Source organism: Rutilus rutilus, assembly GCF_951802725.1.
Source record: "Rutilus rutilus genome assembly, chromosome: 2".
Classification (NCBI taxonomy): domain Eukaryota; kingdom Metazoa; phylum Chordata; class Actinopteri; order Cypriniformes; family Leuciscidae; genus Rutilus; species Rutilus rutilus.
The window spans coordinates 39,604,168-39,620,073 of NC_140210.1; the positions used below are offsets into that span (position 1 = coordinate 39,604,168).

At 35.7% G+C, this 15,906-nt stretch overlaps 1 protein-coding gene across 3 annotated transcripts in view; it reads right to left on the reverse strand.

The window, feature by feature from the left end:
* Positions 1-927: 927 nt before the first annotated feature.
* The window catches only part of sorcs1 (sortilin-related VPS10 domain containing receptor 1), a 210,874-nt gene continuing 195,895 nt past the window's right edge, over positions 928-15,906 (reverse strand). Inside the window, exons 20-27 of one of the 3 annotated variants that reach the window (XR_014626496.1) lie at positions 12,847-12,980; positions 12,567-12,690; positions 11,984-12,096; positions 9,385-9,519; positions 7,171-7,270; positions 6,826-6,931; positions 3,096-3,258; positions 928-1,954 (exon numbers count right to left, since the gene is read on the reverse strand). Coding sequence is in view for 2 of the 3 variants with exons in the window: in XM_084402210.1 (XP_084258336.1) it covers positions 1,890-1,954; positions 3,096-3,262; positions 6,826-6,931; positions 7,171-7,270; positions 9,385-9,519; positions 11,984-12,096; positions 12,567-12,690; positions 12,847-12,980 (944 nt within the window). In the remaining variant the exon portion in view is untranslated. Of the gene's footprint in view, positions 1,955-3,095; positions 3,263-6,825; positions 6,932-7,170; positions 7,271-9,384; positions 9,520-11,983; positions 12,097-12,566; positions 12,691-12,846; positions 12,981-15,906 lie in introns of all 3 variants that reach the window. The other 2 variants (XM_084402210.1, XM_084402211.1) reach the window with 2 other exon arrangements.

The window sequence follows — 15,906 nt, forward strand, 5'->3', positions numbered from 1 at the left end:
CTCAAGTTTAATAATTAATTCAAATGTATTTCTCTTCAGCCATCAGGTCTGTTTTTAAGTCTGGATATTCAGATATTGATTTTTTTTTTTTTGGGCCTTTTAGCAGAAACTATTTAGTTATATTGCTATTGCTCATTGTATAGCCCCTCCCCCTTACCCACAATGCCCTGCTCTCATTTGATTGACAATCTCGACTCATAACTTGATTTTGTCGCCCATCGTATCATATGCCAAAGACAGCGTCAGACTGCAGCGCTCATGATATTATGAAAATATAATCTGTACTGTGATTGTATCAAGTCCGTAGTGAATTGTCTAGGTATGAATATCCTCTACTGCTGTGACATGATATTTATAGGTAGTGTACAAAAGGTGACGGACGAGGACAATTGAAATAAAATCATCCGACAAAAATTCCCTTTTAAACATGCTGTCTTCGATATTCTGACATTTGTGTAATAAAGATGACCTCCATTTTTATTCATTGATGTATGAGAATAGAAAAACTGGCAATAGCTGATATATAACCTTGATATTCAAAAATTGAAAGAAGAGAAGAAATGGGATGCATCCCATAGATAAAAACGCTATAGTGGAGAAAAAGATAGTAGCGGATGGATGATAACGTGAGGACCATGATCTCTGCCATGTGTGTAACAGCACCATTATTATAAACAGGAGGACATGTAGTGGCTCTCAATGAGTTGTAATGCTACATGTAAATATCAATAATAATACAAATAAATAATAAAATGCAAATAATCATATAATTGTATGTAATTTTATCTTTGCCCCAGGTCCATGCAAACTGTATTTTGGTATAATTATTTTATAAAAAATTTCTTTTAACTAGCCAAATGAGTCATATACCAATATGGATTGACTGTGTTAAATTCTCAAACTATACAAGGTCAAATAAAATGATTTCTGAATAGTACTAGTCAATTTATTAGTTCAAGTAACTGCTCGTCGCTTCCCTGTGATTTACATTGTTAAAAAATAAAGAGGGCATAGTAAAAGAAAATAAAAGGCTTAAATATTTAAACACATACTTACACATTCATACATTCATATCCGTCAGCTTTTGGTATGACATGACTGAATTTAAATGCAAAAAAAAAAAAGAAAAAAAAGAGAGAAGCAAAATCAAACCATAAATCATGTAACCCCCTGTGAGTGCACAAATTATTTCATACAAAATTGTTTATGTATGAAATTGCCATGATGTATCTCAATGTCTTATATCAGTTTACACAACATATCTTGACACTGATTGATATGTGTCTGTAAACCAACAGTTATTTCTACCTAGAAATACATAATTTATTTTACTATGAGAAAAATACTTTGATATTGCAGAAAAGCAAAAAAAGCTTCAACATTAAATCTGCTTCATGAATAATCGCATTAAACTGAGTCAAATGATAAAACCGACATTTTTGTGTTACATGTAAAGTACAGATGTGCTAAATATAGCTTTACAAAATGAAACCCAGGAAATGTTTCATTTTACAATAATCATTAATAAATGTACAGTTTATTATTAAAACACTTCCAAAATGTCACACATCCATGTTTTACTCTCATGAATACTGTACTGCCACTGTTAACAATAAAAAATAAACGGACAGTTAACCAAGAATAATTTTCGTTTTCCACCCCTCATGCTGGCCTTTCCCTCCAACTTTATACACACTGGCGTCTTTATAAATGAACAGCATCAAAAATCATTTATTGAATACACAGACATATAAAAAAGCTGTACAAAGTTTGTTCTAGTATTCACAGAGCACAGTAAAGTTAATGTCCAACATGCACAAGTACTGAATAAAGCTTGAAACCTTTGTGTCCGCATGACCAAAGTCCTTGACGTAGGCGGAGTCTAGAGTTCAAACGTCGATGTACGTAGGAAGGTCTGATGAGAATTTGACGCGTGGGTGAGGTTTGATGCATTCTGGGAAAAGAACAACAGCGTGAATTGACTGGCAACATTCACATAGCAGCCTAGAAAGCTGAAATGCATCATGACATTTGCTGTTTTGTTGATTTATTATAGGCATCACCAAGGGACCATAAGTTTTTGCCTGCAATCAACAATCAACCTTTTCCAACAATCTGCTGAAGCATTTACAAGAAGTTGCCTAACACGCGCCGACTGAGCCGAGTGACAGGTAAAGGGCGCTATTTTAACGATCTAAGCGCATGGTCTAAAGCGAAGTGCACTTAGTCCGAATCTACTTTTGCTAGTTTAACGACGGGAAAAATGGTCGGTGCACCCGGCGCATGGTCTAAAAGGGTTGTCCCTATTCTGTTAATGAGTAATGGGTGTGTTATGGGCGTAACGTGCAATAAACCAATCAGAGTCTCATCTCCCATTACCTTTAAAAGCCAGTTGCGTTCACGCCGTGGCGGATTCGCTATTTACATGACGGAATTTGCAAGCGGAAAAACTGAACGCCTCTCTAGCGAGGAAACGGATCTGCTCGTGCGCGAGGTTAAAGCGCGCAAGCAGAATATCAACGGGACAAGCAGGATTCCACCATATCTTTATGTACACAATATTAATCTTTTGCAATCATGTAATCCTTTTATTTTTAATATTTGGCTAGTTTGTGTGCTGGTGTGTGTACGCGCGTGTACGTGCGTTGTGCACCCGCCTATAGGCGCACATTACTAACTGGCTCTTTAAATAACACAAATAAATACTGCTCCATTGACTTTAGACCAGGGATTTGTTGGTCAATAGCGCAGTCTATTTCAGTTGCCTCAAAATAGCAACGCGCCAACAACGCGCCTGAACACAGCTCGTTTTCAGACCAGCACGCCCATGGGCGCATAGATTGGCGCAAATGCATTTGCTATTAAACAACGTGGCGCAGGACGTGAAAATGATAACTGCGTCGGGCTGAAACTAGTAAAAAACACTTGCGTCGCGCCTGGTGCCGCATTGCGCCGGCTATATGATAGGGCCCTTAGTGTATCTGCTGTTCTCAAGAATCAAAGCAATGAGTTCAGTATAAGAGAGAATCTGAGTGGCATGTGATAAATGGAAAAGCATCAGAGGATGTGATACGGTGCGCCCAGCAGGTGCTCACCGATGGTCTGGGTGTTGGGCTCTGTGTCCAGAGGTTCCAGTGATGTGAGCAGCTCTCTCTGAGAACTGCAGCTGGGTGTGCTGTCAGTGGGAGAAACTGGACTCTGGATCATTTCTTGCTCTTTTTCGTCCTGCATCGCTGCATAGATGTGGAGGCCTGGGATCTTCCTTGAGGAAAGATTTACAATGAGACACGGGCAAACAAACCTTGATGCTACAAGATATGCTTGGGGGAATCAGCCTGTTTCAAACAGGGTGAGAAAAAATAATAATAATATTATCAAGCGGTAAGCGACCATAAATTACTGAAGGGGACTGTGTCTTCAACTTTTATAAATGATTTATTCATCTTTAAGTTAGAAATTAACAATTATGTTAAAAGTTTCATCCATCTTAATAATTTAAATATATACACTACTGTTCAAAAAGTTTCGGGTCAGTATGATTTAAAAAAAAAGAATACTTTTAATCACTAAATTAAATACCAAAAGAGAGTAAACACATTTATAATATTGTAAAAGATTTCTATTTCAAATAAATGCTGTATTAATCAAATTCAACATTGATAATAATAAGAAATGATTGTTGAGCAGCAAATCAGCATATTAGAATGAATTCTGGAGGATCATGTGACACTGATGACTTAATAATAATGCTGAAATAAAGTAATGATGCTGAAAATTCAGCTTTGCATCACATGAATAAATTACATTTTAAAATATATTAAAATAGAAACCAGCTATTTTAAATTTTAATAATATTCTACAATATTACTGATTTTCGATCAAATAAATGCAGCCTTGGTGAGCATAAAATATTTTTTTTCTAAAACATTAGTGTTTTTATACACACACACATATATAACACTACTATATATAACTATAAAGTGATATTTATAATAAAACATGTAGCCAACTGCCTAGTAATTTTAAGATGTACAGTAGTTTGACTGAGTAAAAAACAAACAATGTTGCTGTAAACGGTTGCTGCGTCATAATTCGCATACTACCCGTCCTAAATAGTATTCGCAATCAGAATTAGTGTGTCCTAAATAGTATGTTGAAATGAGTAGATACCCGGATGGTCTACTTTTTTCCGGTTAGAATCCGAAGTGCAGATCCATGCACACCCTAACAGCTAATATTGCCCACAACCCATTGCACCGTGGATGAGGATTCGATTAGAACTTCAAACGATAAAATGTGTAAAAAATAAACAAGGATGTACAAGACCGACGGTTAACTAGGTTTAGATAAAGGGCTTTGAGTGATTAATAATCAGCATCTAACCTGACGAAAATGTATTTATTCAATGTTATCCACATTATATTTCATCTGCAACAACATTGTGAACTTTTATAAAGATACGTTTGGTCATTAACCTTTAAATGCATCATTATGCGAACGCATAAGGAGAGTTTTAGACATGAAACACCCACAACTGGCAGATCAACGTGCTACTACATTTCTCTCTGATACGGTAGGACATTAAATTAAATTGAACGTGGAGGATTTTAACTGCGACAAGATGATTGACGGGGCAGTTTAAACGGTGACGCAATTATGACGAAGTACTAGGCCTATGAGCCAAAGCTTGCCTGCTATTCTGCTACACACTCAAAAGTATGTACTTTTTCTTCACACAAACAGTACAAACTTAAATATGCGAATTAAAGCGCAGCAGGTGATCTACTGTGGCCAGCAGACGCTTATCTTTCACTGGGCGAACATTACCTAATTAATATTCACGAGGCAAGCTGAAAAGGTTCATAATGTGCCCTTCTGCACTTTTCCCAAGCCTTCCGACGGCCCTGACATTATCAGCTTTGCAGTTCACATCACTCTGTTCGTTTATCACAGGAAGCATGTGTTTATAGTTTGTGAACGCGGTATCCTGCATTTACAAAACGCAATCTGGGCTCTGCCTCAGGGAAACATTTGTAATGAGACAGGAATAAGAAAGAAAAAAAAAAGACCTTTGTGTGAAAAGTCTCACTTAGGGGCTAGAACTGAGCTGTTAAATCAAGAGCGCCCTTTCAGAGAGGTGATTTTATCCGACTTGGTCTGCATCGTTACGGAGGGAAGAATGTCACGCAAGCAAAAACCAGAGTAGAGCTTTAACAGGGCATTGCCTAAGAGGATTCAAAAGCAAATTTGTTTTGCAAAATACAACCGGAGAGGGATTTAGCAGGAAGAAAACGCAACCCAAACGGACAGCTCATTAAGATGTGATCTAACACCCTCATTAAAGGACCGGTTCACACAACGAAACGGAAATTCTGACACCATTTACTCGCGCTCATGTAGCTCTAAACCCATTTACATCTATTCAGAGCTTTCTGTATTTGTTAGAGCAGTTTTTTAGCGTTAGTTTCGGGTGAACTGATTAACAAGAAGTGTTCTTTCAGGAAGTCACCGGTGGCTGTAGTGCCGCCGAATGAGAGCTTGTTGCGTACAAAAAAATATTAAAGCATCGGAAAATTCTTGGCACTTCTGTTATCTCCCTCTCCTGTTTCCAGATCTTGTCTTATTGACCTCTCGTGCCCTTTTCTCTCTCAGTCCGGCGATGGAAACGGTGCAATCATTTAACATTTCATAAAGGTCAACTTGAAAAACTCAAAGGGCTAAATATTGATAATGTCTGTGCATTGACTGACATTTCTCATTTCTTATGAGCGCTAGGACAAAAGAAAGAAGGTTCTGCAACAGGGAAAGGGTGAATCACCACTCCACATATCCGCTCAGTAATTTGCTAAACTGAGCTACAACACCTAAACTGGCTGATCTGAGAGAATGAGAACGATTTGCCTCGTATTCCCTGTGCAGACAACGGCTTGGCTTTTTTTTGTTTTTGTAGCATTGAACAAAAGAATAAAAAATATGTATTATTATAATAATTTATTATTATAATTAGAATAGGTTACACTTTATTTTTAAGGTTTCCGTGTTATAGCGTAATTATACATTCAAGTACTGATTAATAATAATTAATACAATAATAAATAATACACTGTAAAAAATGATGATCAATAAGTTGACAACATGTGTTTTTACATTGCTTTAACTCATGAAAAAAGTCAAAAATTGCTTCTTATTTTGATAAGTTATACAAAATTAAACTTTTTTTTTTTTTTTACGTCAGTTTGATGTAATTTAAGTTGAACTGACTTAAACATCCAAGTTGATTGTACTTAATTTAAGGCAGCATTTATTTATTTTTTATTTATTTTTTTACAGTGTACATGTACTTATTATAAGGTTAGGATTGGTCTAGGATTAGTTGCATGTAATTATGCAACATGTATAGTTATTACTACAGTAACTACATGTAACGTGTCTAACAAGGACACTAAAAAGTTACCTTAGAATATATATATATATATATATATATATATATATATATATATATATATATATATATATCTGAACAAACATTATATTCAGGTAAATAATGCTGTTATAAATTAATAAAATATATCATCAGATAATTCTGCATTTAAAAATATACTTTTATCTTTAAAAAATTCTACAAATAGCATTTGTTAGCTACTTTTTGTTACTACTTTATAAATAACTTGCCTTTCTAGCTTTCACAAACTTTGTTATTTTCACATTTATTTTGATTATTTTCCACTAGACATTTAACAAAAAAATAAAGAAACTAACCATATTTATACAGCAAACATATACATTATGATTTAAAGATGAGGTTTTAAATATGGATAACAATACCTTTTGAATTTATAGATGAGGAACACTGCTAAACCCACCACCACCACAGAGAGGAGCATGAGCATAGCTGAGCCGCTGTGATTCTCGCTTGTGTCCACTAGAGGCGCTAGACACAGGGGAAAATAAGGCAGACAAGCTGTTGTCAGTGCACAGTCTGGCATGTTTCCCACCCTCCTTTTAATAAAACAGACACAAAACTCATTTCTCACAACCACCAATGTTATATTAGACTTGTTCATTATCAGTGATGAATTTCATCTTTGGGTGAACTATTCCTTTAAGTTGCAAGTCAGTCTTGTCTCGTTCATATATAGAAAACAACACTCTTTGATTCCAATTCTTTACCTGCTGATAAATGAGCAGCGTATACCGTGACCTGGACCCCTGGTCTGAGTGTGAACTGAACCAGATTCTGATTCAGAGCACTGAGCACCAGTTCTGAGAGCTGAAAGGAAAATCACATCATCACATAATCATATTCACACCACGTTAGATAAGAAAACAGCTGCCGTACTATACATCCAAATCTGTTATTAAATTACATAAACAATCACGCAACCCTGAAATAAGATATTCGTGCCCTGTATTTGATTTCCCCGTTTGTGAGCCGAGTGAGTCCTGATGTATAGCATTGTATGTTGAGACATACAAGCGTGATGTTTGTATTGCATGAGCCGGTATCACACTGGGAAAGACATTTCAGCATAAATCAACTCACCTTCACTCACAAATATTGATATATGACATGGGTGGGATCTCATTTAGGCCTAACATCTCACTCTTCTCTCCCTCAAACACACACAGAGCCCTTGACTGTCAGGCTCTTTTATGTATGCATAAATCTTGAAAGCTGATCACAATTTCCCTCCCAAAACGAAGCCCCTTCTTGTTTGTTTTTGTGCTTGATTATGGCAGATCAGGGTCTTTTTTAAAGAAAAAACCTGTTTAAGTGTTAATATAATTATCGTAAAGGAGTTGACAGGAATTTAAGATCATTCCCTACAGATGGATTGATAGATTGGATGGATAGATGGATGAATGGATGGATAGATAGATAGATAGATAGATAGATAGATAGATAGATAGATAGATAGATAGATAGATAGATAGATAGATAAACCTCACACAAAACCACTTCCTTTTCCACGAGTCCCTTTTTTCACTCTTTCTTCCAAAGCTTTATTAAATCTGTCTCATTTACTAAATGACTCCTGACTTATTTCTGCGCTCCTTTATTTCTTTGTCGCTCTCACCTTCTGTCTCCCTCATCCCTATTCCTCACCCTTTTAAAATTAGACCATTCCATGAATAATTACATTCTTTATGAATTGTACCAGGGTCAGTAAGTCTATTATACTTTTTTAATAAGGCTATCTACACATTTTACTTTGAACATGGCACCCTTGAAGTGAGATTTATGAGGATCTGCTATGAAAGGTCCTTTGTATATTCAGTTTGGATGAGAAAATAAATAAATAAATAAATGCACCCCTGCACAGACACCCACAAAATGCAGATACCCCTCTTTCATATGTGATATAATATCTTTGGCCCATAAGAACGGAATGATCTAGTGGATGGATTACTAATGACCTTCTCTACCGTATGTATGGTGAGAAATCACTGCCTCAAAAATACAGATGACTCTGCATCGTGATTTTGGAGGATATGAGCCATCTCATATTCAGTAATGGCTGTTCTCAGTTTTGCCCAAATGCGGTATGGACAGAATTACCCATGACCTAAAGAATAAACCCACATCTGCAGGTGAGAAAGATAATAAATGAGAAAATCTCAGAGCTTTGACATCCACATCAGGAAACCACTTTTTCATTTTTAAAGTCCCCCTGTGGTGAAAATCCAGCTTTTAATGTTGTTTATATGTCTATGTGCTGTTTTTAATGTGCTTTAAGACAAACCACGTGCAAATTTGTCACAGATTACCTCGTAACCAATCACGTCAACGATTGGATCTCTGAGCTGGTGCGAGTGAGTGGAGGCGGGGGTAATTTGCATATTCATAGAACCACGTATACTAAATGAGGCAAGGGTGTAGAGTTACATTCAAGCTATTTTAAGGCATGAACTTTTTTTTTTTTCAATGAAAAAAAAAAAAGTTTAAATCTGTAAGTTTGGTGATCAAAGATGAGTTTTAAGGGATAAAATTATTGACTACAGGTGGACTTTAACAGATACTTTCTGAAGTAGCAAATTAAAGTGTATTTATATACCAATTTACATGCCAATTATTTAATTTCAGAAGAAAGCTGAATAAGAAAAATCTGGTGTAAGTGTGAACCAGTAAAAACAGGGTTTAATCAAGTGTTAAACATGCCAACATTGACATCTGCTGGAGACCATAAGAAACTCTTGTCAAGATTCCCATTTTATCCATTATCCTTAAAAATGTATTTGAATAAAATGATGATAATATGTTCTTTCTTCTGATCAAGAGACACATGCAAAGCAAAACATTCGTTAGCTGAGTGTTTCATGATAGAGATGGGCATCAAAGTGTGAAGATCATGCATAGTGTCGGATAAGGCTCAAGTCCAGTACCTGGTCTAAATGAGAAGCTGTTTTGTCTGGCTTGCCCTCTGTCAGCTGTTTGTCAGGTAACAGGAAGAACTCGGCCGCTGTGGGAAGTCCAGGCAACACAGTGACCAACAGCTGTTCAGGATTCACTCCTGTCGCCTGAACACCAAGAAACAGAGGATTAGAGAAACACAAGAATCAACTGAGGTAAAAAAAGACAAGGCCTTTAACTCTTATGTTCTTGTGCGATTGACTTTACAGTTTTAATGTTTGGGGTCCCAGTCCAGAAACGTCAGTTTCTGTTTCAAACAGAATATAAATATATAAAATCTTCCCTGGTTCATATTGCAAGGTCACAACTTCCACCGTGTTCCTGTCCATATGCCCAGTGCAAAACTCATTACACACATTACCAATAAACAATTGGAGCAGAACACGCATATGGCTCACATGAGAACCGTTATTCTCAAGTGTCACATTCCATAAACATTCATAAAGAAAGTCCCAATGTTCACTTATAACGGCCTCTTGAAAATGCCACGGGGTAAGTGAGGGAGAACACTGATGATTATTTGGTCTGTCATGCCATATGTTTGAATATTTGTGTTTTTCCTGTCACGGTGATCTAGAAGCTGATGTTTCACAACCAAAGTGTGGAGCATGAAAACCCAGCAAAGATCCTGACTACACTTATAGTTTTGCACTTTTTATAACTGGAATTTATATTTTGAGACTCAAATAGCACTTTAAATTGAGATTCTCTATAGGTTGTGAACAAAGTACACAGGGCAAGCACTTGAGCAAACATACAGATAAATATTACTGCAGTAAAAGTACTCAATTTCAGTTTTACTTGAGTAAAAGTGCAAAAGTACTTGCTATTTAATGTACTTATGTATAAAAGTAAAAATACTGATGATGAACCATATATTTATTCTAGTCAGCTCATTTAGACCAGATCATTGAATCAGTAAGTTGTTGACTCAAAAACTGTTGCAATTGGATCCAATTTGCAAATGAATTGTTTAAAGTTATTTATGAACCAATTCAACTGATTCACATGAAAGAATCAACTCCCGTTCACGAATCAGACATCGCTTTTGCGTCTCAGAGGGGATGGCGATTTCTACATTTTGACATAACGAGGAACGATATGTTTTTATGGAATGTAGTGGTAAAAAGTATGATATTATGCTTTGTAATGTAGTGAAGTAAAACTCAAAGTTTCCCAATATAAAAACACTCTGATACTTGAAAATGTACTTACAGTGCTATGCATAAGTTTAGACACCCATACTAAAGTTGACTAAAAAGAGGAATAAAAAATCATCTTTTGGAAACTGATCTTAATGCCTTAATTTAAAAAATTAGGAAAAATCCAACCTTTAAGGACACCAATTTTCTTTGTGAATGAATAATGTATCGTAAATAAATAAATGTTCTTCCTTAAAATACAGGGTGCATAAGTTTGGACACCCCTATGTTAAATTCCCATAGAGGCAGGCAGATTTTTATTTTTAAAGGCCAGTTACTTCATGGATCCAGGATACTATGCGTCCTGATAAAGTTCCCTTGGCCTTTGGAATTAAAATAGCCCCACATCATCACATAGCCTTCACCATACCTAGAGATTGGCATAGTTTTATTTCAGTTAGCCTAAAAGCTAGTTTGATTTGCATTGAGAGATGATCTTATGGAAAGTACCCCATGCCAATCTCTAGGTATGGTGAAGGCTATGTGATGATGTGGGGCTATTTTAATTCCAAAGGCCAAGGGAACTTTATCAGGATGCATAGTATCCTAAAAAAAAAAAAAAAAAAAATACTTAAAAATAAAAATCTGCCTGCCTCTATGGGAATTTAACATAGGGGTGTACACACTTATGCACCATGTATTTTAAGGAAGAACATTTATTTATTTACGATACATTATTCATTCACAAAGAAAATTGGTGTCCTTAAAGGTTGGATTTTTTTAATTAAGGCATTAAGTTCAATTTCCAAAAGATGATTTTTTATTCCTCTTTTTAGTCAACTTTAGCATGGCTGTCTAAACTTATGCATAGCACTGTAAGTACAGTAAAACTACTTTGTTACTATTCATCGCTGGTTTTTTGGTGGTAATGTCATGACTAATGCAATGTCTATGAAACAGAACTCTGTGTGAAGACCTTATGCTCACATTTGATGGCCAAAACATCTTAAAAAACACCTTCATTAGAAGATGCCACTACGTTTCAGATTATGAATATTCTTGCATACACTCATGCGAACTGCATGCAAAAATTACTGAAAGACATTAGGTGAGACACAGTTCAAGAGAAAAGAGAAAGATCGTTTTCTTTTCTATCCAAATGTTTACCTGAGCATTAATATTAATAAATAGGCTTTCCTCCGAGGAAAATAAATAATTAGAACAGATACATATGAATATCTGTTAAAATATACTGATGACTTCAAAGCAAACAGACATGGACAACGTTGAGTTTATGGAGTTGTTAATTTCAGTATAAGTAATTTCAGGGCTGTTTGCTTATGCTGTATTATATTAAATACACAACTAAGTATTATAGATTGAACTCTTTAATGGCAGATTTTTTATGTGGTAAATGGTTTGAACTCACCTGCACCATAGATGTTTTAATGACCCGACTCACATCAAGTCTCCATTCGGACACATCAGGGTTGTGATCATCCAGATTGGATGAAAAGGCAAGAAGATGAGATCTGAAGTATTCTGTTATTGGAATATAACAAAAAGTATTATATTCTTATAATTAAATTTTTTTTTTTTTTTTTTTTTTTTAATCACAAATCATTTTGGAGAGGCTTGTGTTGCAGCATTTGTTTTCAACACGTGAATTTACTGTATGACATAGTGCTTGAAATTGGTTGTGAATGCATTTCATTTCGACTTCACTTTTCCATGATGCATTTCTGAGGATATCCAATGAGAAAAAATGTGACGTGGGGCTGAATTTTTTTTTTTTTTTTTATGCATCAAGAATTAATTGCAAAATGTGTTTAGTGTTCTCTACATGATGGGCATGGTTGAAAATGAAGAGACCTTGGTGATGTTGAATTTCTGAAATAATTTAGATTTTATTGTGGAGGTGCTGTTATATACATATAATATATATATTTTATTTTCAGTTAGCAAAAAAAAAAAAAAAAAAAAAAAACACTGCTCTTTTTAGTTGAACTCACCATGGACAGCGACGGTTTTCCTGTCTTGCAGGATGTTATTCCCGGCGGAAACCTGCACAGTGACAACACTGATTCCCTCTCGAGAGAACGTGAACGCCACACTCCCCTCCAGCGTGATCACGGGCTGTGAATACAGCGTGAAAGAGACTCTCAAGAGGATGCACTGTCAGCGTATCGCATTGAAGATGCCAACTTTATTTACATGGCAGCCGGTGAGATAAAAACGCATACAGACTGAGTCATGCACAGGTGTCCAGTGAGTGACACATGGAGAATTTACCTCTGAATTATTTCCAAACCACCAGATATAGGTGACTGTTCCCACTTGGCTTGGCCAGAGAACCACCGTCAGATTGACTTCTTTATTTTTCACAGCGACAAAAGGGGCGGACAGATGAACGGATTCCAGCTGACCTGCTCCAAGAGAGAAATAAAAATAAAAGTGAGGTCGGTTAAGCCAGTGAAACGGTGTTCGCTAGTTCTCAAATCTTGTACACTTCATCATATTCAAACCTGCTGTGTTAAAGACAGATGAGAGAATCCGTTTGTTTTGTTTTAGTGACAAGACTCGGTAACACAATAGACTACCACTTCGACTGTCAACTAGCAGTCATTAGACTATTAGTAGACTCTCTGCTTAATATTTGCTAATACTTTATTTTGATGGTCTCCAAAAATGTTTTATTTTAAAATATATAATAAAAAAATCTTTTAACCATTTTCCCGCCATTTGTGAGAAAATGCTTCCCCGCCATCGATGGAAATTTCCGGCTTTCCGTGTTTTTACTATGGTAGGGGGCGCTATGACGCATCTTCTGGAAGAGTACCGAATCTCCTGATCAAAACGAGATGCAGAAACAAGAGATATCATATAACTTCCTTACATTACTGAACGAAATGTCGACCCAGGACGAGGTCTAGGACTGTGCAACCTTAGTGGCTGTTGATGGACTCGATCTACTCCATCTATGTTTTGGTCATCGTTCTGAATGATATGGATGTAGTAGTCTTTGACAGAAATGGAATTTTCTCATATTTTTGCTCAAAATATTGCTTTCTTTATGAAACTTACCCACATTCAAGTGTTGATAAGAAAGTAGAAACAGAGGGTCTGTTTTTATATAGGCTATATATATATATATATATATATATATATATATATATATATATATATTGCAAATTCAGATATTCATACAACAAAATATTCTGGGGGCCATGACATTTTTGAGAAAATTATCAAATACGCTGGCGGTGACTGCTTTAAAAAAAATAAAAAAAATAATGCTGGCAGGGAAACGTTAAATTAAAATATTATTTCACAATATTACTGTTTTACTATATGTATGATCAAGTAAATGCAGTCTTGGTGAGCATAAGAGACTTCTTTCAAAAACATTAAGAAAACCCCCCCAAAAAAACACTTTCCAACCCCAAACTTTTGAACGGTAGGCTAGTGTATATATTCTCATATAATTATATGTGGCCAAGTTATGGTGGAATGCGGTTCTTGTTTCAAAAACACTGAGTTACATTGAATGAGATGAATAAAAAAAGGCAAAAGAATACAAAGTTACAACACAAACTAAACATCCTCTTAATGATTCCTCCATATATTCATTCATTCACAAATACTTCTCTTAGGGACACAGAGCCATCTGTGTGTGAATTTCAGCTCATGCACCAAGGGCCCTATTTGCATTGCTTGGCACGACAGGATTGACAGATTGGAAGCGTTTCGTTTCCCTGATCAATATGTCAGTGTGGAGGCATCTGTCTGCCTGAATGTAGCGGGGGGTGGCAAGTTCACTGAGTAGGTGGACATGAGAAAAAGGCTGGAAATTTCAATGAAAATGCTCAGATAATTGCTGATATGTGATGAGCTTCTTATAGCACAAACACAGGCTGAAACCACACACACACAAAAGATACAAGAACTCAGGCCATCTGTTCTTAGAATGTGCTAAAATAACATCTTCCAACATTAGTACAAGACTTTGTTACATAACAGGATAGAGTAGTCTGTTCAGTTATTGGCATGAAGTTAATTCATATTCTGGCCAAGAACCACCCACGTCGACAGGAAGAGGCCATTTGACCAACATGTGAAATGACCAACCACACTTTTTCTTCTTCTTCAAAACATTAAGGGGCAAGTACATCCAAAATGAAGCTTTTTGATGACTTTTCAAACCTTTTAGAGGAATCAATGCAGTTCAATAATGGTCTTAACTATATATTATAGAGGCAAAATATAGCTGCACACTCACTTAAGCATTTTATATGCACTATTTGTTAAACAAACCATATTAAACTAGCTAAAATGTAACAAATAATTAATTCGGTAACACTTTATTTGGATAGTCCACTTTAGACATTCTAATAATAACTACAAGTAACTTTTCAACTACATGTCAAGCAGCAGTCATTAGAGTATTAGTAGATTGTCTGCTTAATATCTGGAAACACTTTATTACGATTTTCCCTAAACAGACATTCTACTTAGTATGTTAACTTATTCTACAAACCCTAACCCTACCAGTCTACTAATATTCCAATGAGAATAAGTTGACATGTAGTTACACATCAATGAGAGTTTACTGACATGTAGTTGAAAAATTACTTGTAGTTAGAAGACTATCGAAATAAACTGTAACCATTAATTCATTTATTTTAATAAAATACTACTCATAATGTGTAGGGGAGAACCGGGGGGAAAGAAAAATCAAAAAAAAAATCTAGCTTGTATATTGTTGTGTTACTTTTGACCCACCTGTGTGTTACTTTCGTCTCAACTGACGGGGTCGAAAGTAACATGAGCAGTCTTAAGTTCAAAGTGAAATTATACTGAAGTCCTTCTACATTTTTACAAAATACCACCTGGTATTGATGGACCACACTTGTGAGTGACTGACCACAGCAAAAATATATCTCTGTCTAAAACATCATCTTTTCAAATTATGTTTTTCTGAAAAATTGTACTTTCGCCCCTGCTCTCCCCTACTAAGCATTGTCATATGAAGGAGCTTTAATTACAACACAACAGTAAATTGTAAGCTGTATGTGTTTGATTCACTTAAAAACAATCATATATAAGAGTCATTTGTTTGGAAATCAGACCACAAGGTCTGTGCTGTATGGTTTTAATTTATTGAGAAAAAAAAAAAACTGACTTATAAGAGATTAATTCGTGAATCGGACTATCGAGGTTGTGTTGTATGTATTTGATTCACTAAACAGAATCGACTCATTAGAGTTAATTGTTAGGGAATCAGACTAAACTAGGCACACTGTCACTGCATCCAGAATCGAATACTTCCCTACTATATATGCGAAAAACCAG